The 21,453-nt window shown below is 39.7% G+C and overlaps 1 protein-coding gene across 1 annotated transcript in view; it reads left to right on the top strand.

Moving 5' to 3' along the window:
- The window catches only part of SLC7A11 (solute carrier family 7 member 11), a 59,255-nt gene that overhangs the window by 31,898 nt on the left and 5,904 nt on the right, over positions 1-21,453 (top strand). Inside the window, exons 7-11 of the mRNA XM_053975430.1 lie at positions 12,716-12,839; positions 14,011-14,114; positions 14,586-14,682; positions 18,173-18,322; positions 20,070-20,251. Of these exons, the coding sequence (XP_053831405.1) occupies positions 12,716-12,839; positions 14,011-14,114; positions 14,586-14,682; positions 18,173-18,322; positions 20,070-20,251 (657 nt within the window). The remainder of the gene's footprint in view (positions 1-12,715; positions 12,840-14,010; positions 14,115-14,585; positions 14,683-18,172; positions 18,323-20,069; positions 20,252-21,453) is intronic.

The raw sequence follows: 21,453 nt of genomic DNA on the forward strand, positions 1-21,453 counted from the left end.
CTTTTTTGTTTTTTAAAATCACTTCTGTTTGTTTATGTGAATCATGGTTACTATGAATCAGCTCTCCTAAGGAAGTAAAACAAATGTTTATCCACAGTCTCTCTGAGTCCCTGGAAAAATTGTAATCTGCTTTACCAGCAGGGTAATGTAATGCAAAACATTGTAACCTTCAAAGTTTCCATTGCCCTGGACTTTCCTTCATTTTCACCAGCTGAAACACATGCAAAACTGTTATAACATCTATTTCTGTTTCACTGAGGGACATAGCAGTACTTACACAGAAGGGTGACAGTTTCCTCTTTATGGGGAACCTGAGTTGCTCAGCAAAATGGTGGGAATAAAAATCCCTTGCAAGACTGATGTTCTGCTGTAGAACAGAGTGTATTTTACTGGAGAGATGATGGGTTTCTCAGGGCTGAGCAGTCTTCACTCTTGGCCACAGTGAAGGTTCCATTAGACATTTTCATTCTCTTTTGGTGGTTCATAAGCCAGAGGCCTGACTGAAATGACTGTAAAAGTGATGGGCAACAGTATATTAGGAATAGACAGAAAAATGAGTAAATTGACTCAGTGTTGGACAAGTCCAACTGAGGTGGTTCAGAACAGTCACTGCAGCTGCACCTTACATCTCTTCTCCTGGGTCCTACGGGTGTTGCACTCTTTGTGAAAGCAAGTATGTTTTATAGAACTTCTAGCATGGGTGCTGCTCTGCATTGTAGATAAACCTCTCCAAGATTTTCTTTCCCCTTCCCACTTTAAAACTGGAACATGGTTCTGTCTGATTTTTGAACTCTTATTTCTGTGTTTACCAATGGCATTAGCTCTTGTGGAGGTGACTCAGAACACTCACCCTAATGTTTTGGTCTGAGATTTAAATCTGTGTTTCAAGTAGCACTGAAATCTCACTGTAAACCCCAGTCAAAACCATGAAATTCCTTATGAAATTGTAGATCAGCCCTTTCTCATGGGTACTGTCAGTGTTGGTTTATAGCCTGGGTATAGAGAAAGAGGTCTCACAGCCATTTATCCTGTTTTTTGTGAAAGCAAGCCACCCCCATTACCTATGGTTAGTTATATAGGGCACCAACAGCTACTTTAATTCATAGTGCAGTGTTGTGATCTGTATGTGGTGCATCCACTCCTGGAGCCAGAAGAGAATGACCCTCTTCTGCCACTTTTTATTTCCTTGTCTTTTTAATGCTGAATCTCAAAAATGAGGAAGAGCAGAGTGCTAAGGCAGTGTTAGGTAAGCAGGGTGTTATACCAGCACATGTAGCAGCATCTTCCTTGCCGTTATCAGTAAATCTTTTATTGGAGCACCATTAGGCTGATGCTGGCTGACACCATCTGACAGAGGTGGTGAGATGACTGTCAGAGAAAGTAAGACAGCATTTTTTACTGGGATAAGATACAAAATTGGAGAATAAAATTCAAACAAAGCAATGGGCAACAAAAATTGCAAGGGCCGTATGCTCTTTATTGAAGTCATACACATCAGATTGGAGTTTTATAATGCACGAAGAGTCATTAACACATGCCATGCCACCATGAGTAGTTGCCATGGTCAAAATTCCAATAGCAATGGTATTATGCACACGAGAGAGGGCATATGTTCCACTTACTGCACAATAACTCACTCTGACACAATTTTTTGTATGAGACATTAAATGGGGTTCTCTTATCTGATCGTTCATCTTTAAGAGGTAGTGAGATTGCTGGCTTGTATTTAAGATATGCAATAGTCATATTAAAATGAGACAATTTGGCTTTGTACATCTTTCCTGCAGATTTGTACATATTTTCCTGTGTTACAGCAGAATTTCCATCAGGGAGCACTGATCTTACCTAGTGAATGCTAAGATTCTTAATCCCCTGCACACCCCTTCACAGCATGGTGGCTGTTTTATGTGAGTGCTTATGGGTGTGCAGATGTTCTGGAAGCAGGTTCTGGTCACTTACAGTGTAGCTTACGTGTTGATATTTGGCTGTGAATATATTGGAATTTTAAACACATAGTGACAGTGATATTTTATTTATGGAACGACTATTGTTAACTAAATGATCATTAGGGTTTTTAGTCATTTAAATTACAGTACAGCCCATATCCATGAAATGTAAACTAAGAGGATTTATATAAGATTATTAATGCTCCAGGGGTGCTGTGAAGTGAATAATCTGCATTTCATAAGTTGTGGTGCTGTGTTTATTATGTCAATCCTCATTCACTTGTAGCACTTGCTGTTGAACAAGTGCTGTTATTTGCATCTTCACCTTGTCATTATGTTTTGCTTATTGTGAAAAAGTGGACTATATAATAACAGCATTTAATTTTTTGAGGTATGATGGAATGGAAAATCCCTTACAAGAATAGTTTTAATACCATCATTTGAAAAGATATAACAGCAATTTAGAGACCTCCTCCATAGATAATGAGAATGGATAATGAATAGGAGCATTCTGGTATGACAAGAGGTTTAACTTCTATGTGGGGGTATTTTAAAGGAAAGAAAATTTGCATTCATCTAACACTGTAAAGGAACGACAGGCACTTCTAGTTTATCATATCTGTTTATTACAGGAAAAAACAGTTGCTAAGCAAAACCAGATAAAAGTAAAGATTTATCCACAAGGAACATAGAAGACCATGAAAATAATTTTCCTTGGGCAAAATTCCATTAGAGAATAAGCTGCTTGTGAGTTTAAGGAAGAAATATTTCAATAGATGTGAAAATAAGCAGAAATGCTTTAGAATTCTTGCTTGGTGATTGGAAAAGTCATGAGGAGAGGCTTTTTCTTAGTTGCAGGCTATCCCAGACATGAATAGATCCAACCTCGGTTTGATGTTAAGTGTTGACAGTCACGATGCTGTTCTAGAATGACCCTGGAGCACAGTGAATTACATATTTTCTCTGCTTTTAAGAACATAATTTTGCCCACAGAGGCCCAAAAGCTGCCATTTGCTTTGTGTTTATTTTGGTTACTGAAAGTCCTGTTCCCCAGAGCTGGTGTTTTTAAGTGGAGACCTGCAAGAAAAATGAAGACTGAATTTTTAGTGGGATCTGTTGCAATCTATAGAAAAAAGGGTAATGATTTTAAACCAAAGGAGAATAGGTTTAGATTAGCTACGTGGAAGAAGGGGTTTACAATGAAGATTGTAAAGCAGTGGAATGGGTTGCCTGGGGCAGTGGTAGGTGCCCCACCCCCAGAAACATTTAAGGCCAGGTGGGGTGGGTTCTGAGCAGTCTGATCTAGTGGAAGGTGTCTGTGGTCTTCCCAGGGAAGTAGGGAAGTAGTACATGACATTTAATGGTCCCTTTCAACCTAAACCTTTTTAAGATTATCTAGGTTCACTCTCAAATGCACATGTCAGGGAGGCTGGTGCTGGATTGTAGGGATTTTTGATGGCACCAGTCCATGGTCCTTTTAAGGTGTTGCTATGGGTCACAATAAGAGATGGTGTGGTAAATTCTGTATAAACACTCATTATCACTTTCATTTTATGATTTTAGCATTGAAGAATAGGGCATTTTTGCAGAGGGTACACTGAACAATGTGCAATTGCAAAGATGAGTCAGCCTTAAAATCCTGAGTTTCATTGATTATACTGTCCAAGATAATTGAAATAGGCTACTAAGTCTGGCTATTTCATGTCACTACCAACTGCAGGGCACTTGATTTGCAGCAGAGTTTCAAGATTAACTCTCTAAGGTTATGTTTAAGGTTATGTTTAAGATTTCTCAGTTTGAATACAGAAAAAGGAAACCTCAGCTTTACTGGCCATTTTAAAAATTGTGCATATTTTGATTCATGATATCACTTCATCAAAAAAGACAAGGATAAGCTTTTCTCCTATGCCTGTGATTGTATTTTCAGCATTATAAAAGTTTAGTGAGAGACGATTTCAGCTTACTATTTCCCTACTCAAAGCGCAGAAGGTAATAAAATAGAAAAAGTTGATATTCCCATTTGAACTCCATTCAGTTGCTTCCAGTTACTGTGTGCTGCAAAGGCATATTTAAGCTCACATTTGAAGTTTTCTGGGTTTCTGTTCTATGTCAGAACTCCTGCAGAGTTATTTCAGTGTGCTATATGGGCTGTCCCATATAGGGACAGCCCATATAGGTGCTCTGCTGGGCTGTCCTTAGCAAGACCAGAATTTCCCTGCTTTCTGCAGAGAAAACAATTTATCTGCCAGATAGCCACCTTCATGGCAGTGCAGTATTGTTAAGACATGTCCTTTTAATTTCATTTACACCTTTTTGTATCTTTAAAAGTGCTAATGCTTTAAGGCACCTGCATTTTTCTCGTTTTGAATTCCTTCAGAAGAAGAGCCTGTCTTGGTAAATGATATTTCAGTTTCCATGGTGCTCCTTATTACAAATAGCTTCTCTTTTCATCACCAAACGGTGCAATTTTCATTCATGCTGAAATATCAATGGTAACATACAGCAGCAAATTATTTCTTTATGATCCTTGGCATTGTGGAAACTCTCCTGCTCAAAATTAAATGTCAAGAAATTCAGCAAGTATGAAAAATCTGGTTCCTTTTATGCACATACACACAGAGACATGTGCTCTTCCCTCTGTGCTCTGTGCGCCTAAACATTTACCTTCCTTTATTAATGTATAGAGTCATTAATATGCTACCAGTGATGCTTCCCAAAAAGTCCAGCTTTTAGAGAGCTTCCTGTACCTTCCACTGGAACTGAGTGAGGGGGTTTGTATTCAGGCTATTTGTTGCCAGACTGTGAGCATAAGTAGATCATTTTGGGAATGATAGCAGCCTTACCAGCCTGCTCCCTTGCATTCCTCAGAGTGTTGCTTTGCCATTTGCCCTGGCCCAAATTACAAATGTATAATGTTGGTGTAGGCAATAGAAATACACATAGATAAAGGCAGGGCTCTGCTTCCACCCCAGCCCTGCTCCCTGCAAGCACTGAGGTACTTGTGGGAGTGTGGGGAGGGTACTGTGGCAGGAAGCATGGTTTTTAGTGGGATTCCTTTCACAACCATCTTTCAACCATTCCTTTCAACCATCTTTCCCTGGTGATGATATTGTTATGCAGTAGATGATGGCTTAGGTTTCTCAGCTATGCGGCCTGATCAGCACATTTCCCAGATCAGGTTCCCTTATTTATAATTCTAAATATCCCTCACTCCCCCACTGCCAACTACTGCCAGTGGTCCATCTTTCCTAAGAAAGGTGATCCTGTCTGGAGAAAGTAGACACTGTTCATAAATCAGGTGCTCAGGGAATTAATATTTTCAAATTCCCAGGAGAGCCCCTGGTAATAAATTAAACTACTTTTGTACACAATGACTTCACTTCCTCCCCTTTACATTTATTTAAGTCTGGCAATGAGGTATGTGTTGGTATGGAGCAGTTAAGAGGGAGTTAGATTCCCTAGACCCAGTAAATAAAGCAGCTTGGAGGAAGTGCTTTGGATTGTGCCTCTGCCCCTTTCCCCTTCATTTCCATACAGGAACTGGGTGCGGGCAGATGTTTTGTTTTTACAGCCCTGTGTCAGGTTTGTTGTTATGGCTTCCTTGCCTCCAAGCAAGCAATGTGATTTACAAGTGCTTCTCACCATGATCTACACTACTGGCAGTACTGGGAGCACTTCCAACAAATAGATCTCAGAAGAAAATAAAACGCTGGAACTTTTTGAGAAAGCAGAGGTGCTCCTTTCATCTTCTGGCTGGGAGAGAGCTGGACAATAAAGGTAAGATCTGAGGTTTTGTCTCTCTGGTGGAAAAGGTCACAAACTTCCTTGAGGGCATTAAGGTTTCCCACAAATGAGATAAAAGGAGGGTGATGTTAAATGATGATATAAGATAGAAACATAGAAGTCAGTCATCAAACTCAGGAGTGGCAGTATATTTGTATTTGAATCCTCTGAATTTAGACTCTGCTGCTTTTTAAAAGGCAAGCTTTTGAAAGAGTGGCAGACAACCTTTTAACTAGGTTAAAAGTTAACCTAAACTTTTATTGCAATACACTAGAAAAATAACCATTGTCTTCTGGGCATCTTCACTACCATTTCATGTTCTGAAATGCAAAATGCAGATCCTTTGCTAGAGATCCTGCATTTCCCAGGCATCTGGCTGTTCTCTGGTTAAGCCTCCCAGACTAACAATAAGCACACTTGACTTCCTAGGGTAGGCCTAGTTCCCTGCAGGTATGGCTAAAGCAATAGGAAAGCAAAGCAAGCTCCTTGGGACTTTCAGGTTCTCAGGAGGGATGTAACTTGGGGTCAAGTTACAGTGCAAAATAAAAGCCACTTTTGGTTATTCACACGTCTTTTGGAAACGGTCATAAACTTTGTACAATAAGTTTGCAACTGAGGTACCATGGAGATGTTGAACTCTGGCACTTGATGTACTTATGGAAATAGAGTTGACTGAGAAATCACAGGGGGTGATCGATATTTTATGTTTCAAGTCTGTATTCCATTTTTTCTTTTAAAGAGATTTTAAAAATTAGCCCCCATAGTAGCTCTGTGTGCTGCCTCTTGTGCTCAATTTCTGGCTCCTAAGAGTGCTCACATGCCTGCTATACAAGACATGGCTAAGCAGAGACAGACAGACTAATATTTAGTTCTGTAATCTCAAAAGTCCTTTGTGTGTTTAGCTGTCATCTTTGATATCTGCTGTGTTGGCATAGTTTTCTTTGGGAATGCCAGTAGTGCTATCCACTCCATGCAAAACAATTCAGGATCCTGCTTGACCATGAGGAGTGTCTGTGGCTGGTAGTTCAAGTTTCAGAGTTCATTCTGCTCTTCCAAGAAAGATGTTTCATAAAAGATATTGACTTGACAGGGTGGGGCTTGACATAAATGAGCACTCTGGTCACACCTGGCTTGGCAACCTCAGTTTGTACACAAAGACATCATAGCCAACTTTAAATATCTATTAAAATAAAGCAACTCCCCTTGTGAGCATAACAACTCTTCTCAATTTCTCAAGGGCTGTGGACAGGGTTTGCCTGAAAGGAGATATTTTATGGAAAAGAGTGCCACCCCGTGCAATTAATACTTAAGTCTTAGGGCAGTATTTATGCTAATTAGCTTTTGAAGAAAACCTGTTGGAAAAAGTGCTGGAAGCATCTGAGAAGTTAATAACATTTCCTGCCTTTTGCAGCACACTGATAACACAATATGACCCTTTAAAGTCAGTTGGTCATGGAAGACCCTATTTATGAACTGTAAGCTGAACAAGTGAAGCCAAACACTGAGAAAACAATAAGTAATTAGCACAGCAGAAGCTCTTGTCTTGCTAAGTGTTAGAAGGCAAGAAGGCTTTTAAATGCAGACTGTAGCCTGATTCTTCACTCTTTTATCCCAGTGTCATGCTGCTGTGTCTCTGAAGTAAGAGATATGGAACCAAAGCATGGAAATGAATAAGGGGAGCCCTTTAAGACTTCACTCCAGCATTAACATCCATGGAGCATGTGGTGGTGTAAATGAGAGTGCAGCTTAATGACTGGGCTTTCCTTTCATTCATTCCTCCTCTCAAAATAAAAAAAAAAAAGATCAAAGGATGACAAAGGGCAGTTATGTAACTGAATATTGTCTAAGCTGCAAGCCCACAGACTGCAAGTTCCTCTGATCTGGAACATAAGGATGGAACATATTGGAAGGCAGTGAAGGGAAGAGATGATTTGCTGATGGGAATCTTCAAAAAACAAAATAATAATAGCTTGTCACTGAAGTCAGCAGTTGCTGAGACACTGGTTAGCATGTAGAAATATGTGGATTTGAGAGGTGCTGTGATGATGCCCATCCCTTCTGTCTCTCTGTTCCTGGCTTTGATTTAGTCCTGGGAGGTGACCTCCTTTGAAGTTATATATCTGCCTTTTCTCCTAGCAGAGGATGAGACTGTAGTTTTTTCACCTGTTGGCATGGTGAGGACGATTTCATCCCTTCAGTGTAATGTCTTGTCTTATAGGCTGCTTTTTACATGAAAAACATGTCAGGGATAAGTGAGTTTATATCGAAATGTGCTGCTTGCTGTCCAGGATTTGGGATTGCCACAGCTCATGGAATGACCATCTGAAATTGGTGAGAGACATAGTTTGGACTCTGGAACACAGCACTTACTAAGGCAAGCCTGTACATCTTCTAGTCTTGCACTGAAGTCCTGGGAATATTAAATTTCTCTTGCCAATTTCTGTATTTTTCCCCCCAGTGTCTGTTTATTTGGATAAATTCACTCTTGTGATAAATTTGCTATTTTTTCTGCTGAGCTTTGGTGCTATGGGCAGTGCAGTGGATGATTAGATTTTTTTTTTTAAGAGTGCCAAAATCTGGAAAGAGTTCATTTAGAAAATTGCTTAGCAGATTGCAAATGGTGAATAAACTATTGCACAAGGGAACATTTGAAACTCCTCTGGTGGTAAATTTTCAACTAAGGAAATATAGAATATACAGCATCATGCTCATGAAAATGAAGCAAATCCTAGCCCATGAATCATGTGGAGGAATTAGGATTTTTCTCCTTCTTTACTATTGTCATTCTAAATTTATAGGCAAAATTATCTTCCACAATTTTCTTACTGCAGAAAAGATGTAATTTCATGTAACTTTATCAGTAATTAAGTTATTTATTTAGACCTTTTTATTTATGCTTCCTGGCTGGGTCCTGCTAGAGCAACTTTGTCCAGGACAGTTGACTATGATGCATATTTGTAAAACCTGGCTTTGATATGGATGCAAGGAAAAGGTTTTGGTATGACCTCTAAGTGACAAAGAATGCGACAACAAGGTGCTTCACCATTGTGAGCTCAGCTGGCTTGGAGGGGTGTCTTTGACTGTGTGGTTGTCATTTCACAGGAAAAACAGCCCTCAGGGGACACAGCTCTTAGTGCTCACTGCTTGCTGTTATAGAAGTTACCATTAACCTGGGATATGTGCTATACATTTCTGGGAATGTTCCTCAACTGATTTATTGACATGGTTTTTCTCATCCTCAGGTTCTTGCTCTGGCTTTCTTTCTCTTTTTCCTTCTATCTTTTTTTTTTTCTTTTTCTTTTTCCTTTCTCTTGCTTGCTCTGCTTTCAGTTTTTTTCTTGCAAAAGTATTTGTAGGAGTGGAGGTGTACTCTAGCTGATTATCAGAAGGTCTATGATTCTGCAACACTGAAGGTTAAATGCAAAACCCATTGTTTATCCTGATTAACTGAACCGTATGCCCTAACTCTGGTGCCTTTTACAGGCTCTAGAGGAAGGAAATTTGCTTCTAAGCAATATACAGCATTGCTTGGCAACCATTTCAGCCCTGTATAGCACAGGATGGGCTAGCTGTATTCCCAAAGCTGAACTTCTCTGTGATGGTAGGCTCCTTGGTAATGCTTTTTTTGGGAATCACAAGGGAAATGTACTCTTTGTTCAAGTGTGATTCTTCTTTACAGTTGCTCTGTATATAGGGCAGACGGGGAAGATTTAGCTTTGAATAGCAGCAAGTCTTAAAAGGTATGGAGATTCAATTCAATTTTAGTCAACATTCAGCTACATAGAAGCTATCCTAATTGTCTTTCACCCACTTTTTAAAAGACTGTTTAATTATATAGGGTCAACATTGTCCTGATTCAGATTTCCTCAAATTCCCTTTGATACTGATTTTCTTCAAAGTTTTGGGAGACAACATGAGTATTGCAAAAAGACTTTCCTGGCAGCAGCTTTCCCTTCTAATCAATTCTTGAATTTTCTCTCACTAGTCCAAAAGTCTCAGCTGGCTGTGAGGCAGCTGTGAATTTGTTTATCAGAAACATGGCTTATCAGTATTGTGGGCACCCTGTGTTGTGTGTGATTCATAGAATGCAGAAGTGAAAAGGTGGAAACTGCATCAATAGAGGCAATTTAATGGAGAATAGAACTTAGGTGTCATTTTTCTTATTTAGAGACAAGATTTGGAAGTCTGGAGAATATATAAAATATTCCAAGAAAATTGATACAGTGATACTCTAAGGAAAGGAAGTAGTCTTTATTGCTAATGGCATTACAGATTTTATTCTAGCATGGAGACTGTAGTTCACAGCAGCGAGTCTGATAATGGGATCCTGTTGAAAATTGGGAATTGTCTCTTAAATTGGATGGATAGAAAAGACACACTGTAAGCTCTCACTCCGTGGTTTTGCATATGGTTCCTACCTGTCTGCCTGTGTTTTCAGGTGATTTGAGGACCAAGGCAAATCTGAATGGAGGTGCCAGTGAGAAGTGAACCATACTGTACTGCTTATCCCTGAAATCTTGAAACTGGCCTTTTATTTCTGTCTGAATCTGTCACTGGAAGCAGTGGGTAATCAACAGCACTTGGAAGAGTTGTGCAGGCATACACAGCCCCTCTGAAAGCTCACTTCTGCCAGGAGACAAAAGGCAGTGCAGCCTGAGCACTTCTTTCCTTCAAGAACAGGGACTTGGGAGCTTAGAAGTCACAGCATCCCTCGTGCTGCTCCAGGCGCTGGGTTATGATTTGCAGGTTTTCTAATGAATAGTACTTCCTGATTAGTTCTGGCTTGTTTAGGGGTTTTATTCTTCTGAGTGTGTTTCTTTGTTGGTATTACTATCCAAGGGCGTTAGCACTCTTCAGCATAACAAAGCAGGACTTGCAGTGCTAGGATAATGGTCACGTTTGGAAGCATGATTCTTTGCAGCACAACCTCCCCCCCCCGCCCTGTTTTGTATTGCCATTTTGTTTTATCAGAAGTTAAACTGGGATTTAAATTAGATGTGAATATAAAGTGTTTAGTAAGAGTTAGAACAAACAAAGATAATCTGTTAAGTTTAGCAATATGCTTTCAGTCATTTAAATGGTATTTATGAAAAAAGTCCAAATTTTGCTACATTTGGCTGAAAACACTCTTTTTGAGGTTGGAGTCAGGGCTGATTTTTCCAAAAGCTTGATGGTTGAAGCATTCTTCTGCGATGCAGAAAATATAGATAAAATAACTGCTCTGAGAGGCTTTAAATCCATGTATCCCTACCTTGAATCAGATGCTAAGAGGATTGAATTCAGTTTACACCCAGGTCAGGTAAGAAGCTTAACCCAAATGATTGCAATACATCTGGCAACTTACAGACCCCATTTTGACTTATATTATCTATCTGATTTACAAACCCCATTTTGGCATATATTATCACCACACAGAGCTGCAGTATTTCTTGTCTCTATAACTGCGGGTTTTCCAGCACTACAGCACCTGTATTCTGGGCTCTTTGCTCTAGTCCTTGCTGTCATCTTCTCCATCAACAAACACATCCTACAAGTTGACTGGTTTCACTTCTTCCAGTTTCTTCACCTGAGATGTGTGCATGAGGTAGCCGTGGCTTAATATAGTATCATGATGTCTACCCAGATTTGGTGTTACATTACTAGCATGATCCTCTTACCTACCTGTCTGTCTGGGTTAATGGGAACATTTGACACCATGGCTCCTGAGGTGGGCAAGATGTGCAACAATGATACTGTCCTGCTTTACTTATTTATAAATACATTTATTTATTGAGTCTCAGGGTTAGAGCTTGTTTTCAGCTCTATACAGCCATACTGATGTGAAGGATTTATTTGAGAAATAAAGTGAAGAAGATCCTTAAATTCTTACCTGGCTGTGTTTCTTTGAGAAAAATATCAGAAAAGAATGGATCTTTGTGTTGGTTTTCAAAATACATTTTCCTTTGAGGTGATTACAATAGTCCCTGAGAAATGTGCTTGTGATCTCTTCTGGAATACCAGAATTCCTAGTTCTGTCTTTCCTTTAGCCACCTGCTGGGGTGACCTTCTTTAAATATGGCAACCTCTCCATCCCTCCAAAAGCAGCCTTAATGTAGGCAGCTGGAGGGAGCCAGCCATGAACGAGGAGCTCTCAGCTCTCCTCAGAGGGACCATACATAGTGACCTTGGATTGGTTTCAGATCTGAGTCTTTTCTTGGTGTGATGTAGATACCAATAATGTTAGGTGGAAAGAGACTAGCATAACACTTGGGGTATCTGGGTTTTTTCTCCCGACTCAAACATTTGCTTGCAGTGTGGCTTTGGACAAATTCACTGTGCCTCTGTTCCTCCTTTTAAAAACAGAAATAATTCTGCTTTTCTGACTAGGACATGATATATAAAAGTTTGGCATTATTATTTATTTATTTGTTGTTGTTCTGTCTTTTAGCTAGGATGGCAGGGGGGGTTGTGCTTTTCAATACCATTTGTGCTGTGCTAAATTTACAAATTTGTACTGTTTCCCTTTCTGTCATGTTCTGCTCTCATATTCCCCCGAATAGTGAGAGAGATCACTGGGATGTGGTAAGGTGCATAGAGGAAGAAATACACCCAGGAAGAAAGGGCAGAATTTTGCATGCTGGATATTTTGGTATCCAGGCGAAGATGTCAAACACCTCCAGGTGTTTGGGTTCAGTTTACAATTCAATCTGAGCAGGCAACTTAAATGGGAAGTGGGGGACCGATGGGAAGCATGGGGGCCACAAGCCCCTTGGTATCCCCAAAGAACTCCTCCCTCAGATGGTTTCTCACCTTTTCATTATAAACCTGTTTCCTTTGTTTACAGGGTTTTGTTTATTCCTTTTTTCACTGGTAGTTTCTAATGATGATATTTTGGGATCACCAAACGTGCATTCACCATCATTAGTGGCTTTTTCCCATGTTATTTGTTTCATGTTCAGGGATTAGCAACCAGATTGCAAAATAATGAGCTACCTTGTGTATTTCAGAAACATACCCCTCGCAATATGCATTTCAATGATTATCGTCACAGTTGGCTATGTGTTAACAAACGTGGCTTATTTCACTACAATCAGTGCTGGGGAATTGCTGCTTTCAAAAGCTGTAGCAGTGGTAAGTTACAGAAGAAAAATACAAAGATATATTCCTGCTGCAGTTGTGTTTGTTGATATTATTCTTATTTTCAGGGTGGACACACAAAAGATTGGGTGGACACATTCAGTCAGGTTTTAGTATGCCAGCACTTATTAGCATCCCAGTGAAAGTTGATTTTTGACTGATTGCAGTGGGATTGCAGTTCAGGCCATCAGTAGCATTTATAATGTAACATTGGACTGTATTAATTTACCACTTATAACACAGTCAATAGAACTTACATTTCATAGCCAAGCACATGCTTGAAAAATTCAGAGCTAAATTGTAAGATCAGCTCCTGGGAAGGAGAAATTACAGATATTTATGGAAGAGAGAACTCTGAACTATCTTGTGTAGCAGAATACAGTAACTTTGTCTTTGCACAATGTGTGTCCTGAGTACTTGGGAAGGGGGTTGCTGTGAATACTGGAGCTCATTTGGGAAGGAGTTGCAAGGCAACCTGGCTAGGAAATGCTGCTTTGATTGTCCTTGCTGAATTGCAGTGATGACACTGATTTTTATATTTGTGGTATCTGAGTCACAATGAGGACATAAATAATTCCACTTCTTTTCCAGTAGTGATACTGCCTGTGGCTATTTCAGTTGATGTGAGTTTTGAAAAATGACCAAATTCTGTACCTAATGGGAGGTCTAGGAAGAAAACATTTTATAAACATGACGAAAACTATGCATGTTGCCTGTGGTGCCCCAAAATCCAACTAAGGCTCATCTGCTAACCTAAAACACTGAAGCCTGGATGGATAGACTTATACCACTGGGTGGTACCAGCTGAGTGCAATGAAGGCTGTAGAAAAAAGATATTAGATGTGCAGATCAGACTTTGATCTATTCGGACTTTGTGTTCTTCTTTGGAGCCATAATGGTTTAAACTGACATGAGTCAGGGCCTGATTCCACCTCTTCATCATTGCTTCAACTGGAGATCTTCCACATGCCCCCAGGGGTAAGGGTAGGACAGCTTAGCTGTAGTAGCTGTGCTCTCACAAAAGAGGCAACAGATGCACTGCACAGTTTTCAGTGAGGGATGAAGAGAACGGGTATAACTAACACCATGATAATTTGTTAATAGAGGACAATTATTTTCCCATTTTTTGAAAAATCATTGTATGTTTCTCTCTCTTTTCTAACAGACCTTTGCCGAACGACTAATGGGAAACTTCTCTTTAGCTGTACCCGTGTTTGTTGCTCTCTCCTGCTTTGGATCTATGAATGGTGGCATTTTTGCGGTCTCCAGGTGAGCACTGCTGATGTTCCTGGGGGTGAGGGCTTGGGAGACATACTGAAAATATGGAAGCAAGGGGAAGGGAGAGTAGGGTTTATTCCTTTAGCAGGATATGATAAATGACTACTCTGTTTACCAGGTGTAGGGCTTTTTCACACTTTGTTTAGGGTACTATTTTTAAAATCCTTTGAATGGTTTGGAAATTAATATCTCTGAGGCTAGACCTTAATCAATGACTGCTTTTTTTTCATGTAAAGGAGGAAAACTGGAGGGAAAATATTAACTATTTCCCAACACCAGTCAAGGGACACCTTCAGAGATGGTTTTGATTTCTGCATGTGGGTTTCTCCTGCCAGTGTTTTCATTTAGGGCACCTCAAACAAGACTAAGAAGTTCTGCTCTGCTCTGTGACTTTCATGATCCACTTTGCGTACTCACAGTAATGAGCACATTTAAAGTCTGTCCATATTTATTTCCCACCAGGATGTTCTTCGTTGCATCCCGTGAGGGTCACCTTCCAGAAATTCTCTCCATGATTCATGTCCGCAAGCACACTCCTCTGCCAGCTGTCATTGTTTTGGTAAATCATACAAACAAATGTTCCTGCACTAGAATTCATATCACAGGCTTGCTCTAGAGGATTCAAACAGAATTTGGGCACTGCTTGAGTCTCATTTATTAATGTGAACATGGGCTTTGGGCTGGGCAGAGGACAGGAGAAAGAGGAATGAGATTTGTGAGTTGTTCTTATTCTATCATCTCCTCCTTCCTTTTTTGCCTATCACTGGAATCTAATTCCTATCTTATTGTTCTGAATTTCTAAAAACCTGCTAGTGATGAGCTAGTTGCCTTTCAGAGAAACAAATTCCAGTTAAACAAACAAAAAAGGGATTCAGTTAACTGAAAGCTGAACTAAACACCAGCATCTGGGAGTACCCTAAAGGCTCATTATACTATCTTATAGTAAAAAATGCAAGCAGTTTTACAACTAAGATAATGGAGGGGGAACCCTCACCTGTCCAGCATAGTGGTGATTAAAAATGAGAGGACATGTGCCTGGGAAATAGTCTGTGAATTTTCTCAGGAAAACCATTGGTGCTTTAGTGGAAATCCTATTACTGATTTCTAAAATAAGCGGCAAAGGTAAATGTTGGTCATATGTTAGCTTGGCAGACTAATTTTTATGGTAAAATGGTAGGACTAAATGTCAAAATACCAACTTCAAAGTTCAATTTTCATAGTGCCAGGAAGATTTTCACTTAACATGCAGTCTTCATAATCATGGGTATTCAGCCCCTCTTTTGGGATCAATGACTGCAGTGTATCTGGATAGGCCTCTGCTGTATTTAGGGACTTACAGCCAAAGCAAAAGATGCACCTATGAGTCTATGCTACTAAGAGCAAATGCTTGTGGAATTTGAATTGGTTTTTGCTCTTGATGCCTATAAGCTCACTGCTGAATTGTTGAATTTTATATATGCACGTATAACCATAGGCTTTGAAATTTTGAAACTTAGGCAGTGTGATTATGGTGAAATGTTTTAATGAAATTAATTTTCCATAAACATTTAGTTTGCATTTTATTTCTTTGGGTGTAGTCATACCTTGTGGGTAAATTGCATTGACTGTTTTTTTGTGGAATGAAATGTACAAAATGTATTAATATATTATTTATTTTCCTGACAGACATTTTCTGCTATTGTATATGGTTCTGTTACACCAGCGCATTGATTTGCTTTGAAAAAGTCAGATTCTCGTATGAAGATGGCTTTCCTTCAAAGATTGCAATTTTTTAGCTCACCTTACTGCAAATAGAGCAGTGGCAGGATATATTCAACATCAATAGTAATTTTAGCATTTCCCTATTTTATTTCTCTTTCCAAGTTCTACACACTGTAAGAAAGGAAAGAGCTTTTGAGGATAAACTGAAAAAACGAGCATGTGTTTGAGGCTTGTTAAATTAAAAAAATAAAACAAAACAAAAAAAACACCTTTTTTTTTTTTTTAATTAAGAAATCTGTTTATATGTGTATGTTGCTAGAGAAATTTTCTAGTCTGACCATTCACAAGACTTCCTGGCAATCACATGCCCAATGCCAGGTATGTCCCAGCTGGGACCAGAGCCCGTTCGCAGCGGTGGCTCTGGTGACTTGATGGGTCACCGCTGGACTCCTGCACATCCCACTCACCGGCCAGGTTTCCCCACTGCTTTGAACCTGAGTTTCCCATGGCAGAATATCAGATGTCTCGTTCCATAAAGCCACTTAGTCCTGGCACAGGAACACAGAAACAGATAAGCTGGTGCCCCCAAGGAGGGACCCCCAACAAAGGAATCCCATTGCCTTTTATACTCCACATTCTCTCCACAAGTCTTGTTCTTCCTCCCAAGTCTTTGGCTCCTGCTCCATCTCCATGTCCATCCACTTTGCTGGCTTCACTGGTCTTCATCTGCTTTGGTATCCAAAGGGTCAGCAATTCCCAGCTCCTGCTGTTTCACCCAGTATCTGTTCATCTGGCTGGAGTCACCTATCTTTCATACTTTGTTACCTCAAATGTTGGCTAGTCATGGCCCCTTGTCTCAAGCTTCCATAGAGAGCTCAGTCTGCATTTCAATCTGCATCTCAATTTTCAAGTTGAGCTACCTGTACCAGAAGTATTCCTCACCAACATGAGGAATCTGATAGATGTGTCTAGTAACTCATAGAAATAATGCAATCTGATTGTAATCCTGCTTTCTTGTATTTTTTCTTGATAGCTCTCCTTTATTTGCATTGTTGTATATAGCTTGCATTATAGTTAAAACTGAGATTTTAAACTTTTAGAGGTTGAGTCTGTAGAGAAGAAATCTTGCCCAATATAACTCAGTGGTACAATTTCCCTTGACATTTACATAGGCGTTTGCTTACTATCTATATGTAAGGAACCAAGTACTTTAGAAGTCATCAGAGGCTGGAGGCCAGAGATCCACATTTGAAAAATTGATCCTTCTGATTCAAATCCATATTGTCTGCACTGCTTTGAAAAAAAGGAGAGAGAGGCTGTGAAATGTAAATAATACAAATTATTTTTCTCTGTGTAAAGATTTAGCCCAATGTCTTACTGCATCTGCAGTTGATTTCACCTGTTGCCTTGTTATAAACCTGAAGGCTCTCGCTTCCAGGATCTTCTCTCTCGCTGAAGAATGAGGGATATGGTGAATTTGACTTACTCCTTCATGCCCAAATGCAAAGACACTTTTTTGTCCAGATACTACTTTGAAATAGATCCACGTAGCCTTCACTAACCATCTAACTCACAACAAAACACTCTAGTTTATACAAAACCTTCTGCTGGCCTCACAGAAACCTTGTGTCTCAGACTAGCTTTGTTATGAGGAACTGTATTTTTTCTGTTGTCCCCTCTCCTTCCTGCTCTTAAATAGCTACCTGAGTGACAGCTAAATTCTTCCTTCTTCTCATAAATATTTGCATTTACAATGTACAATAAGTCTACACTCTGCAAGTCTGAAAGGCAAACCCAAGCTGGTGGCAACCCAGTGTGCCCAGCTGGCATCTCATGGGGTGGAACTGCCCCTTGCCATGTCCTCTTTGCTCACTTTCCCTGTGAAGCCTGGGGGACTAAGACTTTTTCCTTCAACAAAACACCTAGAAATTTCTGCTTTCATATGATTAGATATGACCAAAACTTAACTGTTCTTATTATTTACATCAGCAATGAGCAAGTAAACCTGCAGTGAGCTTGTATCCCATAAGAATACTGCCCAGGATGCTCCAGCACTTTGGTGGTGCAGTGTGCCTCTGTATTTTTGTCTGGGTCACAGGAGACAGATTTGTATTGACTATGTGTGGCCACTCAGGACAGATATATATTGATCCAAAATGGTCTCAGGGGACAGCTAGACATTGATCACGCACCTGATTGTATGACAAAGGCAAGCCTGAAGTCTGTGGCACTCAGGTGTGTGCATAAGTCTGTGCTGCTTTTCCCTGTGGAAAAATTTGACATCACTGCTGTACAATAATAGAGATCGATCTACTAAACCCCTCTTATGCTCTGAATTTCTTTTGCAGCATCCTCTCACAATGATAATGTTATTCACTGGGGATCTCTACAGCCTCTTGAATTTCCTCAGCTTTGCCAGGTGGCTTTTTATTGGACTAGTAGTTGCTGGGTTGATTTATCTCAGATATAAACGTCCTGATATGCCTCGTCCTTTCAAGGTAACATCTGCTCTCTACTCTTTTACATGAATCCTCCCTCCTCTCTGTCCTGTAGTTAGACAGCAAGGGAGCATTTTCTGATGCAACAAGCTAACCTCTTTCTCAGGAAAAACCGATTTAAGAGGAAACAGTGTTTGCAGTGAAGACTGAGAGTTTTCCTGCAAGGTCCCCAGTGCTACCCCAGCTGTGCTCCATTCTGGAAAATAATTCTTGCCTCTTCCCTATGCTTGGGGGGCAGGGACTGAAGCTGCTGTGCTGAGATGAAGGCATTTGCTCAGTTTTGCTTGTCTGTTGTCTTCAGGCTGTGTGATGCAAGCTGTGTGATGCAAGCTGTGTGAAAATACCTTGAGACCTCTGCAGTCACAGAGGGCTCAGACTGCAAATATTGGGGTTACATGTGCCAAACTGATTTTCAGCCAGTCCTCTATTTAATGTCTCCTTTGATAAAGGCCTGGATAATTTTATGACCAAATATACAAGAACATGACCAAAAAGTCATGTCAAGAACAAGAATTAATGAGAGAGGGCGTTTATGTCATTGCATATCCAATATTAAGCAAGCCAATTTTCTGTGCAAATAAGTGGTTAGTGTGATTATTGTAATATTTGGCACTTGCAGTGGATTGGCAGACAGAGTTATCATGAACCCAGAAAGAAAATGCTAATAGTCCAGCCCCTTGAATAGTAGCTATTTTGGCCTTGGTTCTGCTATTTTTCTTGCTTGTTTTAAGTAGCATCATACAAAGTAAGTTGTCCCATTGTGCATCCACAAAGATAATATCCATCATCAAAAAACTGAGAAATATATCCCTATTTAGATGCTGCCAAGAAGACTATTTTGTGAAGAACTAAGAAAGTGTATTGTTGCATTTTTGTAGGTATATTAGTAAATAAGGAGGTGAACAGTACTACCTATTTCGCTTTGATTAAAAAAAAAAAGCTTTGATAGTGCACAAAAGAGGAACAGTAATGCTTTGAGGCATAAAAGGAAGAGAACAATCTCCAAGGAATTCTCAATTCTCCATTACACTTAATGTCTCATAAGCCATGCCTGTAGGTATTTCCTTCATAGATTTGCTAAGAGAGTGATTGTATTGGTGCTCTTGAAAATTGAGCAAATAAATTTGATATGGTTACTTTGTGTGCTTTCAACAGTGACACTGGCAATGCCATCAGTCATACGGTCAGAAAGTGCTTTTTCAATTGCTATCAGATGCATAACACTATCAAATATCTTTATCACTAGTCAAATTGCTGTTTAATTTGCTCTCTTCCTGGTAGATTTTGATTTTTACCTTAGGAGGAAAATCAATATGTTCTTAATAGTTTTAAAAGGTGACTTGAGCTCCTGGTTGTGTTTTAAAATGTTTTCTAATGGATAGTTATCAAAATGGAAATCTTTACTGTGGTTAGAGCCGGTTGCTTATATGCTGGGGGATTAGAGGAAGGACTTTTACAGTGTAACTTATTTACAGTCCCTACATTTTAAAGGAAGTAAAACACTGGAGTGTTTTAGAGTGTAATTAAGACACTTCTGTGGTACTCACTGCACAGTAGTTGGCAGGGCCTGGCTTCTGCAGTCACTGACATTTTGTGTGCCTCCTCTAGATACCCTTATTTCTCCTGTACTGAACTATCCTGTATGGCTGGGTCTTATTCAATTTACATTTCATGGAAAGTTAAATGCCTTAGTCATTATTTTACAATGACCTTATTATTTAATGGTTCTTGTATGGTTATTTTTCAGGTTCCTTTATTTATTCCAGCGTTGTTTTCCTTCACTTGCCTCTTCATGGTTGCGCTGTCACTTTACTCTGACCCAGTGAACACAGGGATTGGATTTGCAATAACCCTGACTGGCATTCCTGCCTACTACCTCTTCATTGTATGGGACAATAAGCCAAAGTGGTTCAGAAAGCTTCTAGGTAAGTCCTGGTGTGGGACTTCTTACCTTCATGCTGACTCCAGGAGTTTCTCAGAGCTCTCCCCGTGCTGTGAAATCCTTTGGATTGATGCTCTCAGCTACTGTGGGCTGGGGGTGACAACTCAAGTTGCTTTTGGGCGCATGCTCTAGCATTGCTCTGCCAGTGGCAATCAATGTCCCCTAACTAAAGAGGTACATTCACAGCAAGGCTGTTCTTCAGCCAGTGATGGACTTTAAAGGACTGATGCTTCTTCCCTGTCCTCCCTTACAAACATCTAATTCCTTCTAAATCACCATCATCTTCTCCTGACCCTGCCTCTGTGCTAATAAAGACAGTACTGCACTCCTTGGAGAATCTGTTTGGAAACTTGAGCAAAGCAACTGTGATATCAGGATGAGCTTGGTGTTCCCTACTGACACCATGTGTCTGTGGATCACTGAGGAGTGTTTGGAATGGGACTGGAAGTGTCTGGAAGATTCAGGCAGGTTTGGCATAGGGATATTTTCCTTAGCAGCAGCTCCTGACAGGGTGATAGCAATGTATCCCATGGCTGACAAGCCTCTATGGAAATTACTTCCATGCTTCATGAAGAATGATTTCTGTGTGACTTGGCTAGTAGTATTTCATGCCTGAAATACACCGAGAATACTTTCTGTACCATTTCTGAAAGGTTTTGAAAGGATTTGTGGAAGTTCTGATGTATTAGAGAAGGATTATTTGAAACATTTCAATTAGAAGTCAGTATCTCTTTATTCTTTTTTTTTTTTTTTTTTTTTTTTTTACTAGAATGATAGGCTTCCAAAATAAAGGGAATTTTTAAAACATGAAATAAGACTATTGGCAAGATATTTCAGGAATGATGGATAATTTATTAAACAAAACAAAAATAAAATTTCTTTTGCTGCAAAACTAAAACTCAACCTGTGAAATCTTTAACTAAAAATAGTTGATTTCTATAGATGCTGAATGGAAAGTGCATATTGATGATTTAAAATGAGCTGCTCACAAGAAAAGAATAGTGCTTTTATATGTAATTACAGTATAACCAGTTGTATGTATTTTCTAGATATAAATATGTTATAGAGTTGTATGCTATCTGCTGTAGAATATGTGAATTTCCCTCTCAATACATTCTGGGAAGTCCATAGGTAATAAGGCATAAAAGTATTTACAGCACAAGGTGTTAGTTTAGGCTTGCAAAATCTT

The sequence above is a fragment of the Vidua macroura genome, chromosome 4, assembly GCF_024509145.1.
Source record: "Vidua macroura isolate BioBank_ID:100142 chromosome 4, ASM2450914v1, whole genome shotgun sequence".
NCBI classification, from domain to species: Eukaryota; Metazoa; Chordata; class Aves; order Passeriformes; family Viduidae; genus Vidua; species Vidua macroura.